At 44.0% G+C, this 25,296-nt stretch overlaps 1 protein-coding gene across 3 annotated transcripts in view; it reads right to left on the minus strand.

Annotated features, from left to right (window-relative positions):
- Window positions 1-25,296, minus strand: part of LOC109876812 (non-muscle caldesmon-like) — a 56,803-nt gene that overhangs the window by 23,156 nt on the left and 8,351 nt on the right. For all 3 annotated transcript variants that reach the window (XM_031820032.1, XM_031820033.1, XM_031820031.1), the window contains exon 2: window positions 7,856-8,011. In XM_031820032.1, the coding sequence (XP_031675892.1) occupies window positions 7,856-8,011 (156 nt within the window). The remainder of the gene's footprint in view (window positions 1-7,855; window positions 8,012-25,296) is intronic.

Here is a 25,296-nt window from a genome sequence, read left to right on the forward strand (position 1 = left end):
GAAAGGGGAAACGACAGAGGGGGTCAGGTACTGTAGAGAGGTCAGGGGACAGGCAGCGGTCACAGGAAGTGAGTCTTTACAGCCAAACACCTGCAGTCAGCCTACAGCAGCCGAGTGTGTGTGTGTGTGTGTGTGTGTGTGTCAAATCATCAAATCCATTTGTATTTGTCACATGCGCCAGATACAACAGGTGTAGGCCTTACAGTGAAATGCTTACTTACAAGCCCTTAACCAACAATGCAGGTTTAAGAAAACCCCCAAAAAAGTAAGAGATAAGACTAACAAATAATTACAGAGCAGCAGTAAATAACAATAGTGAGACTGTATATCGGGGGCACCGGTGTTGAGGTAATATGTACATTTAGGTAAAGTTACTAAAGTGACTATGCATAGATAATGCATTTTCTTCCCTCTGGCTGCACATTTTTACATGCTGATAGAAATGAGGTAAAACTGATTTAAGTTTCTCTGCATTAAATTCGCTGGCCACTAGGAGCCTGGCCTCTGGATGAGCGTTTTCCTGTTTGCTTCAGTTTAGCCCAGCAGCGTCATGGCAACGGGACACACATGTACTGTGGCCATGGAAACATACACAAAACTGAACGACCGACCTCGCTGCCAACGGAACGGACGCCACTGATGCATCCTGTTTCCTCTGAGTGAGCTATGGGCTGTGTCCCAAATGGCACCCATTTCCCTAAATAGTGCACTACTTTAGACCAGAGCCCTATTCACCATATAGTGCACTACTTTTCACCAGAACCCGATGTAGTCGTGCACTACTTTTCACCAGAGCCCTATGTAGTAGTGCACTACTTTAGACCAGAGCCCGATGTAGTCGTGCACTACTTTTCACCAGAGCCCTATGTAGTAGTGCACTACACAGGGGATAGGGTGCCCTTTGAGACAAAGGCATGCTCTCTTCCTGTAGCTCCGGCCTTCTGTCATTTCTCGTTTCTCATTGTTGCAACAAAGCAAAAATAAATATAGTTTAGGTTGATTTATTAATGTGCTGCATAGAAGTGCATTAAAACATTAACAAGTAGCATAATAACATAATAACATTAACAAGTAGAATAATAACAGTTATTCTACCTGGAACCAAAAACAGTTTCCACCTGGAACTAAAAAGGGTTCCGCCTGGAACCAAAAAGGGTTCCGCCTGGAACTAAATAGGGTTCCGCCTGGAACCAAAAAGGGTTCCGCCTGGAACCAAAAAGGGTTCCGCCTGGAACTAAATAGGGTTCCGCCTGGAACCAAAAAGGGTTCCGCCTGGAACCAAAAAGGGTTCCGCCTGGAACTAAAAAGGGTTCCACCTGGAACTATAAAGGGTTCCACCTGGAACTAAAAAGGGTTCCACCTGGAACTAAAAAGGGTTCTACCTGGAACTAAAAAGAGTTCCACCTGGAACTAAAAAAGTTTCTCTTATGGGGACAGCCGAAGAATCCTTTTGGAACTCTTTTTTCTAAGACTGTAGCGTAATTAGATCTCTGGTATAAAAAAAAAATCTACATGCAAGTGTTTTTCTTCTGGATAAAGGACCATTTATTTCCTGTGTAACATTTGAAACCACTACCACACACCTGCAGATGTTTCTTTAACTAGATTTTTCTTAACTAGAAATGTAGTAACCTTGCAACTACTCGTAATGAGTCCATCATCAAAAATATGTTTGAGTCACCAATAGGTTTGAGTCACCAGTAGGTTTGAGTAACCAGTAGGTTTGAGTCACCAATAGGTTTGAGTCACCAGTAGGTTTGAGTCACCAAAAGGTTTGAGTAACCAGTAGGTTTGAGTCACCAATAGGTTTGCGTCACCAGTAGGTTTGAGTAACCAGTAGGTTTGAGTCACCAGTAGGTTTGAGTCACCAAAATATTTGAGTAACCAATAGGTTTGCGTCACCAATAGGTTTGAGTCACCAATAGGTTTGAGTCACCAGTGGGTTTGAGTAACCAGTAGGTTTGAGTCACCAATAGGTTTGAGTCACCAGTAGGTTTGAGTCACCAAAAGGTTTGAGTAACCAGTAGGTTTGAGTCACCAATAGGTTTGCGTCACCAGTAGGTTTGAGTAACCAGTAGGTTTGAGTCACCAGTAGGTTTGAGTCACCAAAATATTTGAGTAACCAATAGGTTTGCGTCACCAGTAGGTTTGAGTCACCAGTAGGTTTGAGTCACCAGTAGGTTTGAGTCACCAATAGGTTTGAGTCACCAGTAGGTTTGAGACACAAGTAGGTTTGAGGCACCCATAGGTTTGAGTCACCAATAGGTTTGAGTCACCAGTAGGTTTGAGTCACCAGTAGGTTTGAGTCACCAGTAGGTTTGAGTCACCATTAGGTTTGAGTCACCAGTAGGTTTGAGTCACCATTAGGTTTGAGTCACCAGTAGGTTTGAGGCACCAATAAGTTTGAGTCACCAATAGGTTTGAGTCACCAATAGGTTTGAGTAACCAGTAGGTTTGATTCACCAGTAGGTTTCAGTCACCAATATATTTGAGTAACCAGAAGGTTTGAGTCACCATTAGGTTTGAGTCACCAATATGTTTGAGTCACCAGTAGGTTTTAGTAACCAATAGGTTTGAGTCACCAATAGGTTTGAGTCACCAATAGGTTTGAGTCACCAATAGGTTTGAGTCACCAATATATTTGAGTAACCAATAGGTTTGAGTCACCAATAGGTTTGAGTAACCAAGGGAACAAGAAGTAATAGCTAAATAGTAAACTACCACACATCTTTAAGAGGAAACCATTGATTCAATACAATAGACCTGTTGTGGAGGAACATGGCTCACACACATGCACACACATGAATGCACAAACACACACACACACGCACGCTCGCTCACTCACTCACTCACTCACTCACTCACTCACTCACTCACTCCCTCACTCCCTCACTCACTCACTATGTCAGGCCTAACAGTAGATAAGCAATGTCAACTCCTTTCCTGATCAGCTCAATGCCTTCCCCAGGGTAGAGCAGTGTCTCTCCCTTCATATCTAGAGTCTTACACATCAACACTGACAGAGCATTTAAAACCAATAGCACAGCACACTGAAGGTTGCGTCCCTAATAGCACCCTGTTCCCCAAGGGCTCCGGTCAAACCTGTACACTATATAGTAAACAGGGAGTCATTTGGGACACAGCCCAGGTCCATTGAGACACAGCCCAGGTCCATATACTGTAAGCCCTGATAGAATATGTCACAGCACTTCATTGGTGAACGCTAGCTAATGTTGTCTTGTTTCCCTATAGTCTATTCAGCACCATTGAGACATCAGTCAGATTACCTACAGTCTAATCAGCACCATTGAGACGTCAGTCAGATTACCTACAGTCTATTCAGCACCATTGAGACATCAGTCAGATTACCTACAGTCTAATCAGCACCATTGAGACGTCAGTCAGACGACCTACAGTCTAATCAGCACCATTGAGACATCAGTCAGACAACCTACAGTCTAATCAGCACCATTGAGACATCAGTCAGATTACCTACAGTCTAATCAGCACCATTGAGACGTCAGTCAGATTACCTACAGTCTATTCAGCACCATTGAGACATCAGTCAGATTACCTACAGTCTAATCAGCACCATTGAGACGTCAGTCAGACGACCTACAGTCTAATCAGCACCATTGAGACATCAGTCAGACAACCTACAGTCTAATCAGCACCATTGAGACATCAGTCAGATTACCTACAGTCTAATCAGCACCATTGAGACATCAATCAGATTACCTACAGTCTAATCAGCACCATTGAGACATCAGTCAGATTACCTACAGTCTAATCAGCACCATTGAGACATCAGTCAGATTACCTACAGTCTAATCAGCATCATTGAGACATCAGTCAGATTACCTACAGTCTATTCAGCACCATTGAGACATCAGTCAGATTACCTACAGTCTAATCAGCACCATTGAGACATCAGTCAGATGACCTACAGTCTAATCAGCACCATTGAGACATCAGTCAGATTACCTACAGTCTAATCAGCACCATTGAGACATCAGTCAGATGACCTACAGTCTAATCTGCACCATTGAGACATCAGTCAGATTACCTACAGTCTAATCAGCACCATTGAGACATCAGTCAGATTACCTACAGTCTAATCAGCACCATTGAGACATCAGTCAGATTACCTTCAGTCTAATCAGCATCATTGAGACATCAGTCAGATTACCTACAGTCTAATCAGCACCATTGAGACATCAGTCAGACGACCTACAGTCTAATCAGCACCATTGAGACATCAGTCAGACGACCTACAGTCTAATCAGCACCATTGAGACATCAGTCAGATTACCTACAGTCTAATCAGCACCATTGAGACATCAGTCAGATTACCTACAGTCTAATCAGCACCATTGAGACATCAGTCAGATTACCTTCAGTCTAATCAGCATCATTGAGACATCAGTCAGATTACCTACAGTCTAATCAGCACCATTGAGACATCAGTCAGACGACCTACAGTCTAATCAGCACCATTGAGACATCCGTCAGACGACCTACAGTCTAATCAGCACCATTGAGACATCAGTCAGATTACCTACAGTCTAATCAGCACCATTGAGACATCAGTCAGACGACCTACAGTCTAATCAGCATCATTGAGACATCAGTCAGACGACCTACAGTCTAATCAGCACCATTGAGACATCAGTCAGATTACCTACAGTCTAATCAGCACCATTGAGACATCAGTCAGATTACCTACAGTCTAATCAGCACCATTGAGACATCAGTCAGATTACCTACAGTCTAATCAGCACCATTGAGACATCAGTCAGATTACCTACAGTCTAATCAGCACCATTGAGACATCAGTCAGACGACCTACAGTCTAATCAGCACCATTGAGACATCAGTCAGATTACCTACAGTCTAATCAGCACCATTGAGACATCAGTCAGATTACCTTCAGTCTAATCAGCACCATTGAGACATCAGTCAGATTATCTACAGTCTAATCAGCACCATTGAGACATCAGTCAGACGACCTACAGTCTAATCAGCACCATTGAGACATCAGTCAGATTACCTACAGTCTAATCAGCACCATTGAGACATCAGTCAGATTACCTACAGTCTAATCAGCACCATTGAGACATCAGTCAGATTACCTACAGTCTAATCAGCACCATTGAGACATCAGTCAGATTACCTACAGTCTAATCAGCACCATTGAGACATCAGTCAGACGACCTACAGTCTAATCAGCACCATTGAGACATCAGTCAGATTACCTACAGTCTAATCAGCACCATTGAGACATCAGTCAGATTACCTACAGTCTAATCAGCACCATTGAGACATCAGTCAGATTACCTACAGTCTAATCAGCACCATTGAGACATCAGTCAGATTACCTACAGTCTAATCAGCACCATTGAGACATCAGTCAGACGACCTACAGTCTAATCAGCATCATTGAGACATCAGTCAGACGACCTACAGTCTAATCAGCATCATTGAGACATCAGTCAGATTACCTACAGTCTAATCAGCACCATTGAGACATCAGTCAGATTACCTACAGTCTAATCAGCACCATTGAGACATCAGTCAGACGACCTACAGTCTAATCAGCACCATTGAGACATCAGTCAGACGACCTACAGTCTAATCAGCACCATTGAGACATCAGTCAGATTACCTACAGTCTAATCACCATCATTGAGACATCAGTCAGATTACCTTCAGTCTATTCAGCACCATTGAGACATCAGTCAGATTACCTACAGTCTAATCAGCACCATTGAGACATCAGTCAGACGACCTACAGTCTAATCAGCACCATTGAGACATCAGTCAGATTACCTACAGTCTAATCAGCACCATTGAGACATCAGTCAGATTACCTACAGTCTAATCAGCACCATTGAGACATCAGTCAGATTACCTACAGTCTAATCAGCACCATTGAGACATCAGTCAGATTACCTACAGTCTAATCAGCACCATTGAGACATCAGTCAGATTACCTACAGTCTAATCAGCACCATTGAGACATCAGTCAGATTACCTACAGTCTAATCAGCACCATTGAGACATCAGTCAGATTACCTACAGTCTAATCAGCACCATTGAGACATCAGTCAGACGACCTACAGTCTAATCAGCACCATTGAGACATCAGTCAGATTACCTACAGTCTAATCAGCACCATTGAGACATCAGTCAGATTACCTACAGTCTAATCAGCACCATTGAGACATCAGTCAGATTACCTACAGTCTAATCAGCACCATTGAGACATCAGTCAGACGACCTACAGTCTAATCAGCACCATTGAGACATCAGTCAGATTACCTACAGTCTAATCAGCACCATTGAGACATCAGTCAGATTACCTACAGTCTAATCAGCACCATTGAGACATCAGTCAGACGACCTACAGTCTAATCAGCACCATTGAGACATCAGTCAGATTACCTACAGTCTAATCAGCACCATTGAGACATCAGTCAGATTACCTACAGTCTAATCAGCACCATTGAGACATCAGTCAGATTACCTACAGTCTAATCAGCACCATTGAGACATCAGTCAGATTACCTACAGTCTAATCAGCACCATTGAGACATCAGTCAGATTACCTACAGTCTAATCAGCACCATTGAGACATCAGTCAGACGACCTACAGTCTAATCAGCACCATTGAGACATCAGTCAGATTACCTACAGTCTAATCAGCACCATTGAGACATCAGTCAGATTACCTACAGTCTAATCAGCACCATTGAGACATCAGTCAGATTACCTACAGTCTAATCAGCACCATTGAGACATCAGTCAGATTACCTACAGTCTAATCAGCACCATTGAGACATCAGTCAGATTACCTACAGTCTAATCAGCACCATTGAGACATCAGTCAGACGACCTACAGTCTAATCAGCACCATTGAGACATCAGTCAGATTACCTACAGTCTAATCAGCACCATTGAGACATCAGTCAGATTACCTACAGTCTAATCAGCACCATTGAGACATCAGTCAGATTACCTACAGTCTAATCAGCATCATTGAGACATCAGTCAGATTACCTACAGTCTAATCAGCACCATTGAGACATCAGTCAGACGACCTACAGTCTAATCAGCACCATTGAGACATCAGTCAGATTACCTACAGTCTAATCACCATCATTGAGACATCAGTCAGATTACCTACAGTCTAATCAGCACCATTGAGACATCAGTCAGACGACCTACAGTCTAATCAGCACCATTGAGACATCAGTCAGACGACCTACAGTCTAATCAGCACCATTGAGACATCAGTCAGATTATCTACAGTCTAATCAGCACCATTGAGACATCAGTCAGATTACCTACAGTCTAATCAGCACCATTGAGACATCAGTCAGATTACCTACAGTCTAATCTGCACCATTGAGGCATTTGTATTTTTTATATTTTTTTAATTAACCTTAATTTAACTAGGCAAGTCAGTTAAGAACAAATTCTTATTTACAAAGACAGCCTACCCCGGCCAAACCCTAACCCGGATGAAGCTGGGGCAATTGTGCCCCGTCATATGGGACTCCCAATCACGGCCGGGTTGTGATACAGCCCAGGATCGAACCAGGGCGTCCGTAGTGACTCCTCTAGCACTGAGATGCAGTAGTGCCTTAGACCGTTGCGCCACGACAGTAAGCAGTTCACGTCATGCATTACAAACTGAGCTACTCAGCTGCTGCAGATGACAACAAGACTGGTGTGGGATGTCTCGTCTTACACCCTGGTGCAGTCTACGATAACCAGAGCAGCATGTTCTATTGTAGAATTCTACAGCAGGAAAGTGTTGGCTGTTAGCCTCCATTCCAGCTTGGTGACTTACATTGGATATAGCTCCGGGAGCCCATTGTCCGGTGTGGGGCTGGTGGTGCTGGCTGGGCCAGTGTGGGGGTCCTGGTCTCCCTGTCTCTCCCTGGCCCTTCGTCTCCGTTCCCGCTCTATCTCCTCAGCATCCTCAATACTGCGCTGGGCCGTCACCCTGGAACACAGAGGCAGCGAAAGAGAATATACAAATAAAATTCATATTTTCATGTGTGGACCAATTAGGAAGTCTACAAACATATTCTCTCCTACTGGTGAGGTACAAGTGAGAGGAACAAAGTGAAAACCAGGGGATATATAAAAATGTTTAACTAGGAAAGTAACTAACTAACCAGCTCATCTGTCAGATAACTCTACTGTGACCCTGCTAACTAACCAGCTCACCTGTCAGATAACTATACTGTGACCCTACTAACTAACTAACCAGCTCACCTGACAGATAACTCTACTGTGACCCTACTAACTAACTAACCAGATCACCTGTCAGATAACTCTACTGTGACCCTGCTAACTAACCAGCTCACCTGTCAGATAACTCTACTGTGACCCTGCTAACTAACTAACCAGATCACCTGTCAGATAATTCTACTGTGACCCTGCTAACTAACTAACCAGATCATCTGTCAGATAATTCTACTGTGACCCTGCTAACTAACTAACCAGCTCACCTGACAGATAACTCTACTGTGACCCTGCTAACTAACTAACCAGCTCACCTGACAGATAACTCTACTGTGACCCTGCTAACTAACTAACCAGATCACCTGTCAGATAATTCTACTGTGACCCTGCTAACTAACTAACCAGCTCACCTGACAGATAACTCTACTGTGACCCTGCTAACTAACTAACCAGCTCACCTGACAGATAACTCTACTGTGACCCTGCTAACTAACTAACCAGCTCACCTGACAGATAACTCTACTGTGACCCTACTAACTAACCAGCTCACCTGACAGATAACTCTAACCAGCTCATGACTGTTGCCGCTATTAGAGTTTCTGAGTTGCAACTAGCCGTCTTCAACACACTGAACTTCACCCTCCCCCATTCGTCCTATATTCCAGCCATTAGCTCATAGCTCTGCCTCCTCCACTGCATGTGAAAGAGAGGAATAGAGTCATAGAGGGGGGTGAGTAGGTCGAGAGGCAGGGAGGGAGGAGTGAGTAGGTCGAGAGGCAGAGGAGAGTGGAGGGAGGGAGGGGTGAGTAGGTCGAGAGGCAGAGGAGAGAGCAGGGAGGGAGGCAGAGAGAAAGGGTGAGTAGGTTAAGAGGTAGAGGAGAGAGGAAGGAGTGGAGAGGGAGGCAGAGAGGCAGGGAGGCAGGGAGGGAGGGAGGGAGGGAGGGAGAAAAGAGACTCTGGAGAAGAGTTATGGTCAGGAGGACTGAAGAGGAGGATGCCAGAGGTTGGAGTGGGTCAAAGAGGAGTTTCTTGTCCTGGTATGAACTCTACACAGGAGAGCCATACACACACACACACACACACAAACATACACACTCCTAGGATCCATCATTTCCTCTCCATTCTTACTGTAAGTGGAGTCAACACAGCGACTGACAGTCCTCCTCAACAATGGCCTTTAATTCACCACATTGGAAACATTCATGTCAATTCAGCCATTTTGTTTCCTAAACTATTTCATAAAATAATAAAAGGACTGACTCATCTTGACCAGGGGGAAATGTTCTTTAATAATCTTTGTTGTGTTTCTGAATCTAAATCAATTAAAAAATGAAGGCTTGATTTCCATCCATAGACTAGACTCAGATTGTCATGCAAATAAATACTGCATAAAATCTCTTTCTTTCTACTGTTTCAAGATTGTTTATCATTAAATCACATCAAAGCCCACCATTCTCATTTCCCATATAATTGCTATGTAGACCACAGAGAAGACGGAGCTGCCAAATCACTAGTTTATATTGGAGCTCAGTTGCCTCTAATGTAATGAACCCGTGTGTTGCTGTTCTCTCTTCGGGTCTCTTTGGGTCACTAAATAATGAGTCTAAAGCGATAGGGGGGCCTGGCACAGAATGTGAGGAACTGTTACTATTGGGATGTTTTTCTCATTTTAAACACACAGGAAAACAAATAAGGACGTTCGATGAGAATCAAGAAGTACTTCGAATCAAAATCCGTTGTAAATCCCGATTGAAATGAATCAGGAAACATAACTGAACATGGACTTTATACACAACAAATCTAACGCATCCAATTATGAGTTGGAGTCAGGTGTGAGGAACTAGCTTGCCTTGAATGCACGTCTAGTCAAAGGCCGCTTTCACATTGACAACAGCAAAGGGACATTCTTTGTTGAGGTTCTTCAGAGACAATACTGTTGTGTTAAACTTACAAAATGATCCTGTCTTGGAATGCTACCTCCGGAAATCGAGCACGACACTCGTTTTCTCATTTGTAACATTGTGTGGTGATTTCACAGGTGGCACCACGGGTCCCAGAGTGATGCGGGGGGGGGGGGGGGGGGGGGGGGGGGGTTGTCTTCCTGGGGCCCAGAGTGATGTGGGGGGGGGGGTTGTCTTCCTGGGGCCTAGAGTTTTTTTCCTGACCTGATAGGGTAACCTAAACAGGTAAAATTCTCTGGGTGTGACATAGAAATAGATCATGTGTTAAAAACTGTTTTATAAAGGCTGTGATGTGACCAGGTTTTTCTAATCGGGTCATATGTTTGGGTTTTGTTTAGTTAAGACACTCCAGGACCTGTCTTACACATAGTCGATTGTGGATAAATACTTTTTTTTTCATCTTTCAATCGGTAAAAACACAAAAGGAAGGTAGTAAAATGCATTATTAGCACTTTTCTTTGAAGAAAATATATCCTATATAATTTTGGGGAACAACATATCAACAATTCCCTTTGGTCTGGAGAATACATCTAAGCATAACCACAACCACACCACGTGTTGAATGCAGAAGCTTCTGAGGAAAATGAGTTTGATGAACATTCTATTAGCTATTTATGGCCTGTAGGCCTCATTGACCTGAGCTCATACAACTCGTTTGTGAGTAAAACAAGCATAAGGTATGGATTATTTTGACTATGACAAATAAACATATTGTGTTATTTATCACAGACTATTTTGTGTCAAAGTTTAACAAGGACTCTCTCCTCATCACCAGTGTCATGATCAAAGATATGATCATGAGCCTCAAATACAGTATAGCGTTTGGTCATTGTGCTGCCACAGAATGAATTGTGAGCAAGGCCTCAAAACAGCTTTATATACCAGAGCTGCGAAAAAAGCTCTATATATTATTGAAACAATGTTGCGATTCCTTGTGAGAATGTCAACAGGTGTGGTTCAACAGGTGTGGTTCAACAGGTGTGGTTCCGTGGAGGAAAGATTCTATTGGGGAAAGGTTCCGATGGGGGCTGCCATGGAAACCAAGAAGGGGAGTGAGGTGTGTGTGTGTGTGTGTGTGTGTGTGTGTGTGTGTGTGTGTGTGTGTGTGTGTGTGTGTGTGTGTGTTCATACACTCATGCATGTGGGGGTCTGAGAGAGGAAGTGTGTCTATCTGATGAATGGGCATGTGCCTGAACTCAGGTTTATACACTAATTGTAGTCTCACCCATTCATTTCTACTGACCCGTCATTTTTGACAGAGAAAAGCCAAAGTTGTACAAAAGTTAAATAAAACTCCCAAAACGTAATGAAAAACATCTAAATGTATTTTGTGTGTTCAGATGCCCTGTGAGGACAGAGTCGTGGAACCCTATGACAATCAGATTCAATGAACTACATTTTTCAGAGAAAGAACTTGTAAATCGGTCCAATTCCACCAGAACACAGCAGGAGGGTTACCAAAAATGAAACATGGTTTGTTGTAATGTTGTCAGGCAGGCCTGCTGTTCTTTATATTCGTATTAGAGGGGTGGACATTCATTTTTTTTTTACACTAACGTTAATTGATGAAGATCTGTTGTTAGCTTTAGCTAGCAGGAACTATATGCTTTTGTTGTTAGCTTTAGCTAGCAGGAACTATATGCTTTTGTTGTTAGCTTAAGCTAGCAGGTACTATATGCTTTTGTTGTTAGCTTTAGCTAGCAGGAACTATATGCTTTTGTTGTTAGCTTAAGCTAGCAGGTACTATATGCTTTTGTTGTTAGCTTTAGCTAGCAGGAACTATATGCTTTTGTCGTTAGCTTAAGCTAGCAGGAAATGTATGGTTTTGTTGTTAGCTTTAGCTAGCAGGAACTATATGCTTTTGTTGTTAGCTTTAGCTAGCAGGAACTATATGCATTTGTTGTTAGCTTTAGCTAGCAGGAACTATATGCTTTTGTCGTTAGCTTTAGCTAGCAGGAACTATATGCTTTTGTCTTGAAGCTAAAAATGCAGTGAGTGTACAGATGAGAAAATAAACCGTTAAATTGTCTGAACATGCTAGCGATTTGTTGCGTTATTCAAAAGTGTAATATGGTAGATGCATGAAGATTTGCTTGCTTAACGTTAGCTAGTAGCTAGCTAGTAGAATAGTTTGCAATGCTTAGCTTCCTGGCTAGAGGCTACTGTGACATCTACGGGATACTTCTGAGATGCGAAGCGAGAATGTCAACCGAACCCTCTCTCGGCTTGTGACATTCCCGCCATATTATGTCAATTGAAAATGTCACTCTGATAACTCTATTCAGTCACTCTGATAACTCTATTCAGCCACTCTGATAACTCTATTCAGTCACTCTGATAACTATATTCAGTCACTCTGATAACTATATTCGGTCACTCTGATAACTCTATTCGGTCACTCTGATAACTCTATTCGGTCACTCTGATAACTCTATTCAGTCACTCTGATAACTATATTCAGTAACTCTGATAACTATATTTGGTCACTCTGATAGCTCTATTCAGTCACTCTGATAACTCTATTCAGTCACTCTGATAACTCTATTCAGTCACTCTGATACCTCTATTCAGTCACTCTGATAACTATTCAGTCACTCTGATAACTATTCAGTCACTCTGATAACTCTATTCGGACACTCTGATAACTCTATTCGGTCACTCTGATAACTCTATTCGGTCACTCTGATAACTCTATTCAGTCACTCTGATAACTCTATTCAGTCACTCTGATAACTATATTCAGTCACTCTGATAACTCTATTCAGTCACTCTGATAACTCTATTCAGTCACTCTGATAACTATATTCAGTCACTCTGATAACTCTATTCGGTCACTCTGATAACTCTATTCAGTCACTCTGATAACTCTATTCAATCACTCTGATAGCTCTATTCAGTGAAAATAAGCCCTAAGGTCTTTACTGTGTTAGAGAGCTGTATGCTACTGAAAAAACATCAGCCAACCTAGGTCACCACAGGATCACACCAGACAAAGTAGGTCACCTGAGGATCTGGCCTGGGATTGGCCAGTCTGAGCAGGAAGTATGAAGTGGCCAGCACAGCAACAAACAGAGGTACCTCTCAGTCTTAGTCTCAGTCTCCAAACAATAAGACAAACAAGAGGAATTAAACATTTAAAGCCACAATCCTTATTCATGTGGGTCCTTAATCCTAATTAAAATGACCATTGAAAAGCAGTAATTATTGCATAGTGCACTTTTAATCTGTGTAAACCTCTCTCATAATGCCACCAGGACTGTACTGTACAGTGTATACTGACAAAACCACCACCACCCATGTATTCTCTATGGCCAGAGGAGGTCATTCACTGCCAAAAGAGAGTTTGAGGGTACAAAACATTAGGAACATCTTCCTAACATTGAGTTGCGGCCCCTTTTTGCCCTCAGAACAGCCTCAATTCGTCGGGGCGTGGACTCTACAAGGTGTCGAAAGTGTTCCACAGGGTCTCTACAAGGTGTCGAAAGCCTTCCACAGGGACTCTACAAGGTGTTGAAAGTGTTCCACAGGGATGCTGGCCCATGTTGACTCTACAAGGTGTTGAAAGTGTTCCACAGGGATGCTGGCCCATGTTGACTCTACAAGGTGTTGAAAGTGTTCCACAGGGATGCTGGCCCATGTTGACTCTACAAGGTGTTGAAAGTGTTCCACAGGGATGCTGGCCCATGTTGACTCTACAAGGTGTTGAAAGTGTTCCACAGGGATGCTGGCCCATGTTGACTCTACAAGGTGTTGAAAGTGTTCCACAGGGATGCTGGCCCATGTTGACTCTACAAGGTGTTGAAAGTGTTCCACAGGGATGCTGGCCCATGTTGACTCTACAAGGTGTGGAAAGTGTTCCACAGGGATGCTGGCCCATGTTGACTCTACGAGGTGTCGAAAGCCTTCCACAGGGATGCTGGCCCATGTTGACTCTACGAGGTGTCGAAAGCGTTCCACAGGGATGCTGGCCCATGTTGACTCTACAAGGTGTGGAAAGTGTTCCACAGGGATGCTGGCCCATGTTGACTCTACAAGGTGTGGAAAGTGTTCCACAGGGATGCTGGCCCATGTTGACTCTACAAGGTGTGGAAAGTGTTCCACAGGGATGCTGGCCCATGTTGACTCTACAAGGTGTGGAAAGTGTTCCACAGGGATGCTGGCCCATGTTGACTCTACAAGGTGTTGAAAGTGTTCCACAGGGATGCTGGCCCATGTTGACTCTACAAGGTGTTGAAAGTGTTCCACAGGGATGCTGGCCCATGTTGACTCTACAAGGTGTTGAAAGTGTTCCACAGGGATGCTGGCCCATGTTGACTCTACAAGGTGTGGAAAGTGTTCCACAGGGATGCTGGCCCATGTTGACTCTACAAGGTGTGGAAAGTGTTCCACAGGGACTCTACAAGGTGTGGAAAGTGTTCCACAGGGATGCTGGCCCATGTTGACTCTACAAGGTGTGGAAAGTGTTCCACAGGGACTCTACAAGGTGTGGAAAGTGTTCCACAGGGATGCTGGCCCATGTTGACTCTACAAGGTGTGGAAAGTGTTCCACAGGGACTCTACAAGGTGTGGAAAGTGTTCCACAGGGATGCTGGCCCATGTTGACTCCAATGCCTCCTACAGTAAAAAAAAAAAAGTTGTCTGGATGTCCTTTGGGTGGTGGACCATTCTTGATTCACACGGGAAACTGTTGAGCGTGAAAAACCCAGCAGAGTTGCAGTTCTCAAGCCGGTGCACCTGGCACCTACTATCATACCCCGTTCACAGGCACTTCAATCTATTGTCTTGCCCTCTGAATGGTGCACACACACACACAATCCATGTCTCAATTGATTCAAGGCTTAAAAATCATTCTCCTCCCCTTCATCTACACTGATTGAAGCAGATTTAACAAGTGACATCAATAAGGGGATCATAGATTTTCACCTGGATTCACCTGATCAGTCTATGTCATGGAAGGAGCAGGTGTTCCTAATGTTTTGTCCACTCAGTGTAAAACCCTCAGTGTAGCAGCATATGCTAGCTAGAGTAGAGATGTGGTTGTGGGAGAACAGAAGAGAACAGGAAAACATATTGTGAAGACCAACCTTTCCAACCCTTTCCAACTCTTCCCAACCCTTTCCAACCCTTCCTAACCCTTTCCAACCCTTTCCAACGCTTTCCAACTCTTCCTAACCCTTTCCAACCCTTTCCAACCCTTTCCAACTCTTTCCAACCCTTTCCAATGCTTTCCAACCCTTTCCAACCCTTTCCAACTCTTCCTAACCCTTTCCAACCCTTCCCAACTCTTCCTAACCCTTTCCAACCCTTTCCAACTCTTCCTAACCCTTTCCAAACCTTTCCAACCCTTTCCAACTCTTCCTAACCCTTTCCAACCCTTCCCAACCCTTCCTAACCCTTTCCATTTTGAGAATGTCCCTTCTATCAGCATTTTCTCTCATACTCCATAATGACTTGTGCGTCCCTGGGTTATGACACGTGTGCTCTGGGTTTTGACGGGTAAAACTCTATCTGAGGCGTGTCATTTCTTCCTCTCGGGGGAGGTGGAGACAGTCGAGGTCTGGGAGACAGATTGAGAGGGCTGGTGGAGAGGGCAGGAGGGTGTGTGTGTGTGTGTGTGTGTGTGTGTGTGTGTGTGTGTGTGTGTGTGTGTGTGTGTGTATGTGAGAGTGAGTGAGTGAGTGAGTGAGTGAGTGAGTGAGTGAGTGAGTGAGTGAGTGAGTGAGTGAGTGAGTGAGTGAGTGAGTGAGTGAGTGAGTGAGTGAGTGAGTGAGTGAGTGAGTGAGTGAGTGAGTGAGTGAGTGAGTGAGTGAGTGAGTGAGTGAGTGAGTGAGTGAGTGAGTGAGTGAGTGAGTGAGTGAGTGAGTGAGTGAGTGAGTGAGTGAGTGAGTGAGTGAGTGAGTGAGTGAGTGAGTGAGTGAGTGAGTGAGTGAGTGAGTGAGTGAGTGAGTGAGTGAGTGAGTGAGTGAGTGAGTGAGTGAGTGAGTGAGTGAGTGAGTGAGTGAGTGAGTGAGTGAGTGAGTGAGTGAGTGAGTGTGTGTGTGTGTGTGTGTGTGTGTGTGTGTGTGTGTGTGTGTTTCTCCCCCAGATGATGTCATCTCCATTAGGGATGTTCCAGCCATAAAAGCCTCCATTGAACCCGCTGCAACCTGGTCTCAGAGCATTTCATATTATTCTATACGTAAATCCCGAGACAATCCATTTAGTATGATATGTTATGAATTACAATTCGCATTAGCTAACATGCTAAGTAGATGCAAAGTAGCTAAAAATAGCAAGTAGTTGAAAGATTGCTAATTAGCTAAAGTTGTCCTTGATGAGATTCGAACTCACAACCTTTGGGTTGCTAGATGTTCGCGTTATATCCATCAATCAAATGTATTTATATAGCCCTTTTACATCAGCTGATATCTCAAAGTGCTGTACAGAAACCCAGCCTAAAACCCCAAACAGCAAGCAATGCAGGTGTAGAAGCACGGTGGCTAGGAAAAACTCCCTAGAAAGGCAGGAATCTAGGAAAAAACCTAAAGAGGAACCAGGCTATGAGAGGAGGCTAGTCCTCTTCTGGCTGTGCCGGGTGGAGATGATAACAGTACATGGCCAAGATGTTCAAACGTTCAGATAATAATAATGCCTACCCATCCACCCCAACCAATAACATTACCTTTGTTTTTTGCATTAAGTAACCATCTGTCTTATACCAAACGTAACATATCATACTAATTTGAGTTTTCCCCCGGATTTACATGTACTATGTTACGTCTAGTCCATGACACAAGGACGTGAACCCAGACCCTTCAATGTCATTTTAATGATGTCATCACTAAGTGACGCAGATGGCTAAAGCAACTGAACCAGACAGGCAGTGATATAGCCCCGGGGCTGCTACACGACTACCATCAATCACTCTCCTGTTTGTGAGACAGCAACAACCTCAAACCTCACAGACAGACGTAGACAGTAGAGAGTCAATGAACTGCAATGATGAAACTTGGCTTTAGTCATTTAGCTTTAGCATACATTGTTAAGCCATTGAAGTTCACATTTCACCTAAACCCACCTAACTCTAGTCTGGGGGAAGGAGACCTCACATTTCACCTAAACCCATCTAACTCTAGTCTAGGGGAAGGAGACCTCACATTTCACCTAAACCCATCTAACTCTAGTCTAGGGGAAGGAGACCTCACATTTCACCTAAACCCATCTAACTCTAGTCTAGGGGAAGGAGACCTCACATTTCACCTAAACCCACCTAACTCTAGTCTGGGGGAAGGAGACCTCACATTTCACCTAAACCCACCTAACTCTAGTCTAGGGGAAGGAGACCTCACATTTCACCTAAACCCACCTAACTCTAGTCTAGGGGAAGGAGACCTCACATTTCACCTAAACCCACCTAACTCTAGTCTAGGGGAAGGAGACCTCACATTTCACCTAAACCCACCTAACTCTAGTCTAGGGGAAGGAGACCTCACATTTCACCTAAACCCACCTAACTCTAGTCTAGGGGAAGGAGACCTCACATTTCACCTAAACCCATCTAACTCTAGTCTAGGGGAAGGAGACCTCACTTTTCACCTAAACCCACCTAACTCTAGTCTGGGGGAAGGAGACCTCACATTTCACCTAAACCCACCTAACTCTAGTCTGGGGGAATAAGACCTCACATTTCACCTAAATCCACCTAACTCTAGTCTAGGGGAAGGAGACCTCACATTTCACCTAAACCCATCTAACTCTAGTCTAGGGGAAGGAGACCTCACATTTCACCTAAACCCACCTAACTCTAGTCTGGGGGAAGGAGACCTCACATTTCACCTAAACCCATCTAACTCTAGTCTGGGGGAAGGAGACCTCACATTTCACCTAAACCCACCTAACTCTAGTCTGGGAGAAGGAGACCTCACATTTCACCTAAACCCATCTAACTCTAGTCTGGGGGAAGGAGACGTCAGACGCATATGATTTTTCTACATGAATTACTGTAAATCCACTCCAGAAGGATGTGACTAACTTCCCTCCACCCTCCACCTAGCCCCCATCATGAGTGCCTCAATCCAGATGACAATAATCTGTGGACTCCCTGAGTGAGTTTCCACCTGAAGGCTCAGACCGTTTTGTGTCCATCTCTGGCGTCCGTGTCTCCCTGAGCCATGTGTCCAGCGGAACTGCTCTGACTTGGGGTCTCCAGGCCACCGTTACTTTTCATCTGGCATTTACATCACAACAGGCTCACAGCGAACATGGGGTTTTTAACACCTTCTCCCATAGTAACTGTCTTAATGATACAGAGGTTGTTGATTCTGCTCACCTCAAGTCTCTAGTGTCACACACTCCTGATGGAAACACTACAACAGTCAAGCAGAGCCAGCCACTAACCCTGAACAGTCAAGCAGAGCCAGTCACTAACAGTCAAGCAGAGCCAGCCACTAACCCTGAACAGTCAAGCAGAGCCAGTCACTAACCCCGAACAGTCAAGCAGAGCCAGTCACTAACCCTGAACAGTCAAGCAGAGCCAGCCACTAACCCTGAACAGTCAAGCAGAGCCAGTCACTAACCCCGAACAGTCAAGCAGAGCCAGTCACTAACCCTGAACAGTCAAGCAGAGCCAGTCACTAACCCCGAACAGTCAAGCAGAGCCAGTCACTGACCCCGAACAGTCAAGCAGAGCCAGTCACTAACCCTGAACAGTCAAGCAGAGCCAGTCACTAACCCTGAACAGTCAAGCAGAGCCAGTCACTAACCCTGAACAGTCAAGCAGAGCCAGTCACTAACCCTGAACAGTCAAGCAGAGCCAGTCACTAACCCTGAACAGTCAAGCAGAGCCAGTCACTAACCCTGAACAGTCAAGCAGAGCCAGTCACTAACCCTGAACAGTCAAGCAGAGCCAGTCACTAACCCTGAACAGTCAAGCAGAGCCAGTCACTAACCCTGAACAGTCAAGCAGAGCCAGCCACTAACCCTGAACAGTCAAGCAGAGCCAGTCACTGACCCTGAACAGTCAAGCAGAGCCAGTCACTAACCCTGAACAGTCAAGCAGAGCCAGTCACTAACCCTGAACAGTCAAGCAGAGCCAGTCACTAACCCTGAACAGTCAAGCAGAGCCAGCCGCTGGTTTTGAGGACAAGCTATTTTTCCTTCCATTAAACTGAATGTCATCCTGTGAAATAACAGCGTAACGGCAGTTTAAAAGTCCCTCTGCAGACACAGACCTGGAAGAGTCCTAGTTGGCTGCGATCTTGTTCTATTTGCAACTGATTGGTTGTCCAGGGTTGTTAATCTGTCACCGATTGGCTGGTCCAGAACGAAGATGTTAAAAACGGATCAGAGATGAGCTACTCTCTGATTAGCTGAGAAGTAGTAAAAGTGGTTGAGTGACTTACTGCTGCTATAGAGGTCATATCACCACTCTCTTCTCATTGTGATGCTGTTACAGAGGTCCTATCACCACTCTCTTCTCATTGTGATGATGCTGCTATAGAGGTCCTATCACCACTCTCTTCTCATGGTGATGATGCAGCTATAGAGGTTATATCACCACTCTCTCATCATTGTGATGATGCTGTTACAGAGGTCCTATCACCACTCTCTTCTCATTGTGATGCTGTTGTTACAGAGGTCCTATCACCACTCTCTTCTCATTGTGATGCTGTTATAGAGGTCCTATCACCACTCTCTTCTCATTATGGTGATGATGCTGTTACAGAGGTCTTATCACCACTCTCTTCTCATTGTGGTGATGTTGTTACAGAGGTCCTATCACCACTCTCTCATCATTGTGATGATGCTGTTACAGATGTCCTATCACCACTCTCTTCTCATTGTGGTGATGTTGTTACAGAGGTCCTATCACCACTCTCTTCTCATTGTGATGCTGTTATAGAGGTCCTATCACCACTCTCTTCTCATTGTGGTGATGTTGTTACAGAGGTCCTATCACCACTCTCTTCTCATTGTGATGCTGTTACAGAGGTCCTATCACCACTCTCTTCTCATTGTGATGCTGTTATAGAGGTCCTATCACCACTCTCTTCTCATTGTGGTGATGTTGTTACAGAGGTCCTATCACCACTCTCTCATCATTGTGATGATGCTGTTACAGAGGTCCTATCACCACTCTCTTCTCATTGTGGTGATGTTGTTACAGAGGTCCTATCACCACTCTCTTCTCATTGTGATGCTGTTGTTACAGAGGTCCTATCACCACTCTCTTCTCATTGTGATGCTGTTATAGAGGTCCTATCACCACTCTCTTCTCATTATGGTGATGATGCTGTTACAGAGGTCTTATCACCACTCTCTTCTCATTGTGGTGATGTTGTTACAGAGGTCCTATCACCACTCTCTCATCATTGTGATGATGCTGTTACAGAGGTCCTATCACCACTCTCTTCTCATTGTGGTGATGTTGTTACAGAGGTCCTATCACCACTCTCTTCTCATTGTGATGCTGTTACAGAGGTCCTATCACCACTCTCTTCTCATTGTGATGCTGTTATAGAGGTCCTATCACCACTCTCTTCTCATTGTGGTGATGTTGTTACAGAGGTCCTATCACCACTCTCTCATCATTGTGATGATGCTGTTACAGAGGTCCTATCACCACTCTCTTCTCATTGTGGTGATGTTGTTACAGAGGTCCTATCACCACTCTCTTCTCATTGTGATGCTGTTATAGAGGTCCTATCACCACTCTCTTCTCATTGTGGTGATGTTGTTACAGAGGTCCTATCACCACTCTCTTCTCATTGTGATGCTGTTACAGAGGTCCTATCACCACTCTCTTCTCATTGTGATGCTGTTATAGAGGTCCTATCACCACTCTCTTCTCATTGTGGTGATGTTGTTACAGAGGTCCTATCACCACTCTCTCATCATTGTGATGATGCTGTTACAGAGGTCCTATCACCACTCTCTTCTCATTGTGGTGATGTTGTTACAGAGGTCCTATCACCACTCTCTTCTCATTGTGATGCTTTTATAGAGGTCCTATCACCACTCTCTTCTCATTGTGATGCTGTTGTTACAGAGGTCCTATCACCACTCTCTCATCATGGTGATGATGCTGTTACAGAGGTCCTATCACCACTCTCTTCTCATTGTGATGATGCTGTTACAGAGGTCCTATCACCACTCTCTTCTCATTATGGTGATGATGCTGTTACAGAGGTCCTATCACCACTCTCTTCTCATTGTGATGATGCTGTTACAGAGGTCCTATCACCACTCTCTTCTCATTATGGTGATGATGCTGTTACAGAGGTCCTATCACCACTCTCTTCTCATTGTGGTGATGATGATGCTGTTACAGAGGTCCTATCACCACTCTCTCATCATTGTGATGCTGTTGTTACAGAGGTCCTATCACCACTCTCTTCTCATTGTGATGCTGTTGTTACAGAGGTCCTATCACCACTCTCTTCTCATTGTGATGCTGTTGTTACAGAGGTCCTATCACCACTCTCTTCTCATTGTGATGCTGTTGTTACAGAGGTCCTATCACCACTCTCTTCTCATTGTGATGATGCTGTTACAGAGGTCCTATCACCACTCTCTCATCATTGTGATGCTGTTATAGAGGTCCTATCACCACTCTCTCATCATTGTGATGCTGTTGTTACAGAGGTCCTATCACCACTCTCTTCTCATTATGGTGATGATGCTGTTACAGAGGTCCTATCACCACTCTCTTCTCATTGTGATGATGCTGTTACAGAGGTCCTATCACCACTCTCTTCTCATTGTGATGCTGTTGTTACAGAGGTCCTATCACCACTCTCTTCTCATTGTGATGCTGTTGTTACAGAGGTCCTATCACCACTCTCTTCTCATTGTGATGCTGTTGTTACAGAGGTCCTATCACCACTCTCTTCTCATTGTGGTGATGCTGTTACAGAGGTCCTATCACCACTCTCTTCTCATTGTGGTGATGCTGTTACAGAGGTCCTATTACCACTCTCTCATCATTGTGGTGATGATGATGTTACAGAGGTCCTATCACCACTCTCTCATCATTGTGGTGATGGGGGATCGTTGCTGTTCTGGTGATCTTCCGTTCTCCCCCTATTTTCACTGGCCTGGTGTCAAACGTTAACGGGTTTCTGCTTGCTTTCGTTTGACACAGTGAGAAGCATCAGCTCACCGAACAGTTCAGCACATAGTCTACAGTACTGTGGTTGTTGGTGGTCCGAGTAAATAACTCAGCAAAAATATTTAGACGTGTTTAGACATTTGCTTTACGATCAACAAGGTGAGATAATAATTTAACTATTTATCTGTACTGACAGCAGCAGATAGTCACGTACATCATGAATCCATTTGCTGTATCCCAAAGTGATCTTTACCCCTCCGACCCCACCACCCTGCAGCCTCATATCAAAACAGGAGAGAAACATCACATGGAGATCCCTTCAAAGTGCAACTGTCCCCCATTTCCCAAAGTGATCTTTACCCCTCCGACCCCACCACCCTGCAGCCTCATATCAAAACAGGAGAGAAACATCACATGGAGATCCCTTCAAAGTGCAACTGTCCCCCATTTCCTAAATACTCTCAGCTCTCTCTCACCTCTCTTCTCTCTTCCGAAGATGATTGGCCCGATCCATCTCACCAAATATAAACACCCACTAAGTTATTATTATTATTACATACACCCCCCCCCCGCCCCCAGGTCAGGGGTCAACAGGTCAAACCCCTGAGCCCCAGTCAAAGGCATGGCGGGTGGTCCCCGGGGGAGGAAGGGAGGGGTCCAATTTAACCTCCAGCAGAACAATAAACACCAGTTGATGAGGGAGGGGGGTAGATAGTTCCCTCTTTGTAAAGTTAGTGGTCGCACTATTGTCTTCTTTAGGGGTGTGTGTTTATCAGAGCTGGTTTTAACTCCAGCTTGTATTGGAGTTGTTTAGGAGTTGGAGTTGTATAGGAGTTGTATAGGAGTTGGAGTTGTATAGGAGTTGTATAGGAGTTGTATAGAAGTTGTATAGGAGTTGTATAGGAGTTGGAGTTGTATAGGAGTTGTATAGGAGTTGTAGTTGTATAGGAGTTGTATAGGAGTTGTATAGGAGTTGGAGTTGTATAGGAGTTGTATAGGAGTTGTATAGGAGTTGGAGTTGTATAGGAGTTGGAGTTGTATAGGAGTTGTATAGGAGTTGTAGTTGTATAGGAGTTGTATAGGAGTTGTATAGGAGTTGGAGTTGTATAGGAGTTGTATAGGAGTTGTATAGGAGTTGGAGTTGTATAGGAGTTGTATAGGAGTTGGAGTTGTATAGGAGTTGGAGTTGTATAGGAGTTGTATAGGAGTTGTATAGGAGTTGGAGTTGTATAGGAGTTGTATAGGAGTTGTATAGAAGTTGTATAGGAGTTGTATAGGAGTTGTATAGGAGTTGGAGTTGTATAGGAGTTGTATAGGAGTTGCATAGGAGTTGTATAGGAGTTGTATAGGAGTTGGAGTTGTATAGGAGTTGGAGTTGTATAGGAGTTGGAGTTGTATAGGAGTTGGAGTTGTATAGGAGTTGTATAGGAGTTGGAGTTGTATAGGAGTTGGAGTTGTATAGGAGTTGTATAGGAGTTGTATAGGAGTTGGGGTTGTATAGGAGTTGTATAGGAGTTGTATAGGAGTTGTATAGGAGTGGAGTTGTATAGGAGTTGGAGTTGTATAGGAGTTTGGAGTTGTATAGGAGTTGTATAGGAGTTGTATAGGAGTTGGAGTTGTATAGGAGTTGGAGTTGTATAGGAGTTTGTATAGGAGTTGTATAGGAGTTGTATAGGAGTTGGAGTTGTATAGGAGTTGTATAGGAGTTGTATAGGAGTTGGAGTTGTATAGGAGTTGGAGTTGTATAGGAGTTGTATAGGAGTTTGTATAGGAGTTGGAGTTGTATAGGAGTTGTATAGGAGTTGGAGTTGTATAGGGAGTTGGAGTTTGTTATAGGAGTTGGAGTTGTATAGGAGTTGTATAGGAGTTGTATAGGAGTTGGAGTTGTATAGGAGTTGGAGTTGTATAGGAGTTGTATAGGAGTTGTATAGGAGTTGTATAGGGTGAAGTTGTATAGGAGTTGTATAGGAGTGGTAGTTGTAATAGGAGTTGGAGTTGTATAGGAGTTGTATAGGAGTTGGAGTTGTATAGGAGTTGAGTTGTATAGGAGTTGTATAGGAGTTGTATAGGAGTTGTATAGGAGTTGGAGTTGTATAGGAGTTGGAGTTGTATAGGAGTTGGAGTTGTATAGGAGTTGGAGTTGTATAGGAGTTGTATAGGAGTTGGAGTTGTATAGGAGTTGGAGTTGTATAGGAGTTGGAGTTGTATAGGAGTTGGAGTTGTATAGGAGTTGTATAGGAGTTGGAGTTGTATAGGAGTTGTATAGGAGTTGTATAGGAGTTGGAGTTGTATAGGAGTTGTATAGGAGTTGTATAGGAGTTGTATAGGAGTTGGAGTTGTATAGGAGTTGTATAGGAGTTGTATAGGAGTTGTATAGGAGTTGCTCTCCTAAAGTGGCATCGTGCTGTAGGGCAGAACATTGTTTGACCAATTTCCTGTCCATTAGCAGTAATTAAGTGGTTGTCGGTAATTGCTGCACAGACTGTCTCTTTGGGAATGCAGCAGAGTAAACGTCTGTGAGACCGGCGGCTGCTGTTCAATAAGAACACTGTTAACCTGTCTGGTTAATAAAGCCGTCCCTTCAGACGTTAGTGAGCAGTAGGAATGTGCTACTTTTTCTACCATATCAACGTTGAACCACTTTCCACAGAACCACAGAATGGAGATACGGAGGGTGGTGATATGAAGGTTACACCTCCCAGTAACAGACATCACATATGCAGGTCTCACCTCCCAGTAACAGACATCACATATGAAGGTTTCATCTCCCAGTAACTGACATCACATATGAAGGTTACTGCATCCCTCCCAGTAACAGACATCACATATGAAGGTTTCACCTCCCAGTAACAGACATCACATATGAAGGTTTCACCTCCCAGTAACAGACATCACATATGAAGGTTACTGCATCCCTCCCAGTAACAGACATCACATATGAAGGTTGCTACATCCCAGAACACCTGATGGTCAGCTACATCTAATTAGCAT

This window comes from Oncorhynchus kisutch, unplaced genomic scaffold (assembly GCF_002021735.2).
Source record: "Oncorhynchus kisutch isolate 150728-3 unplaced genomic scaffold, Okis_V2 scaffold2951, whole genome shotgun sequence".
NCBI classification, from domain to species: domain Eukaryota; kingdom Metazoa; phylum Chordata; class Actinopteri; order Salmoniformes; family Salmonidae; genus Oncorhynchus; species Oncorhynchus kisutch.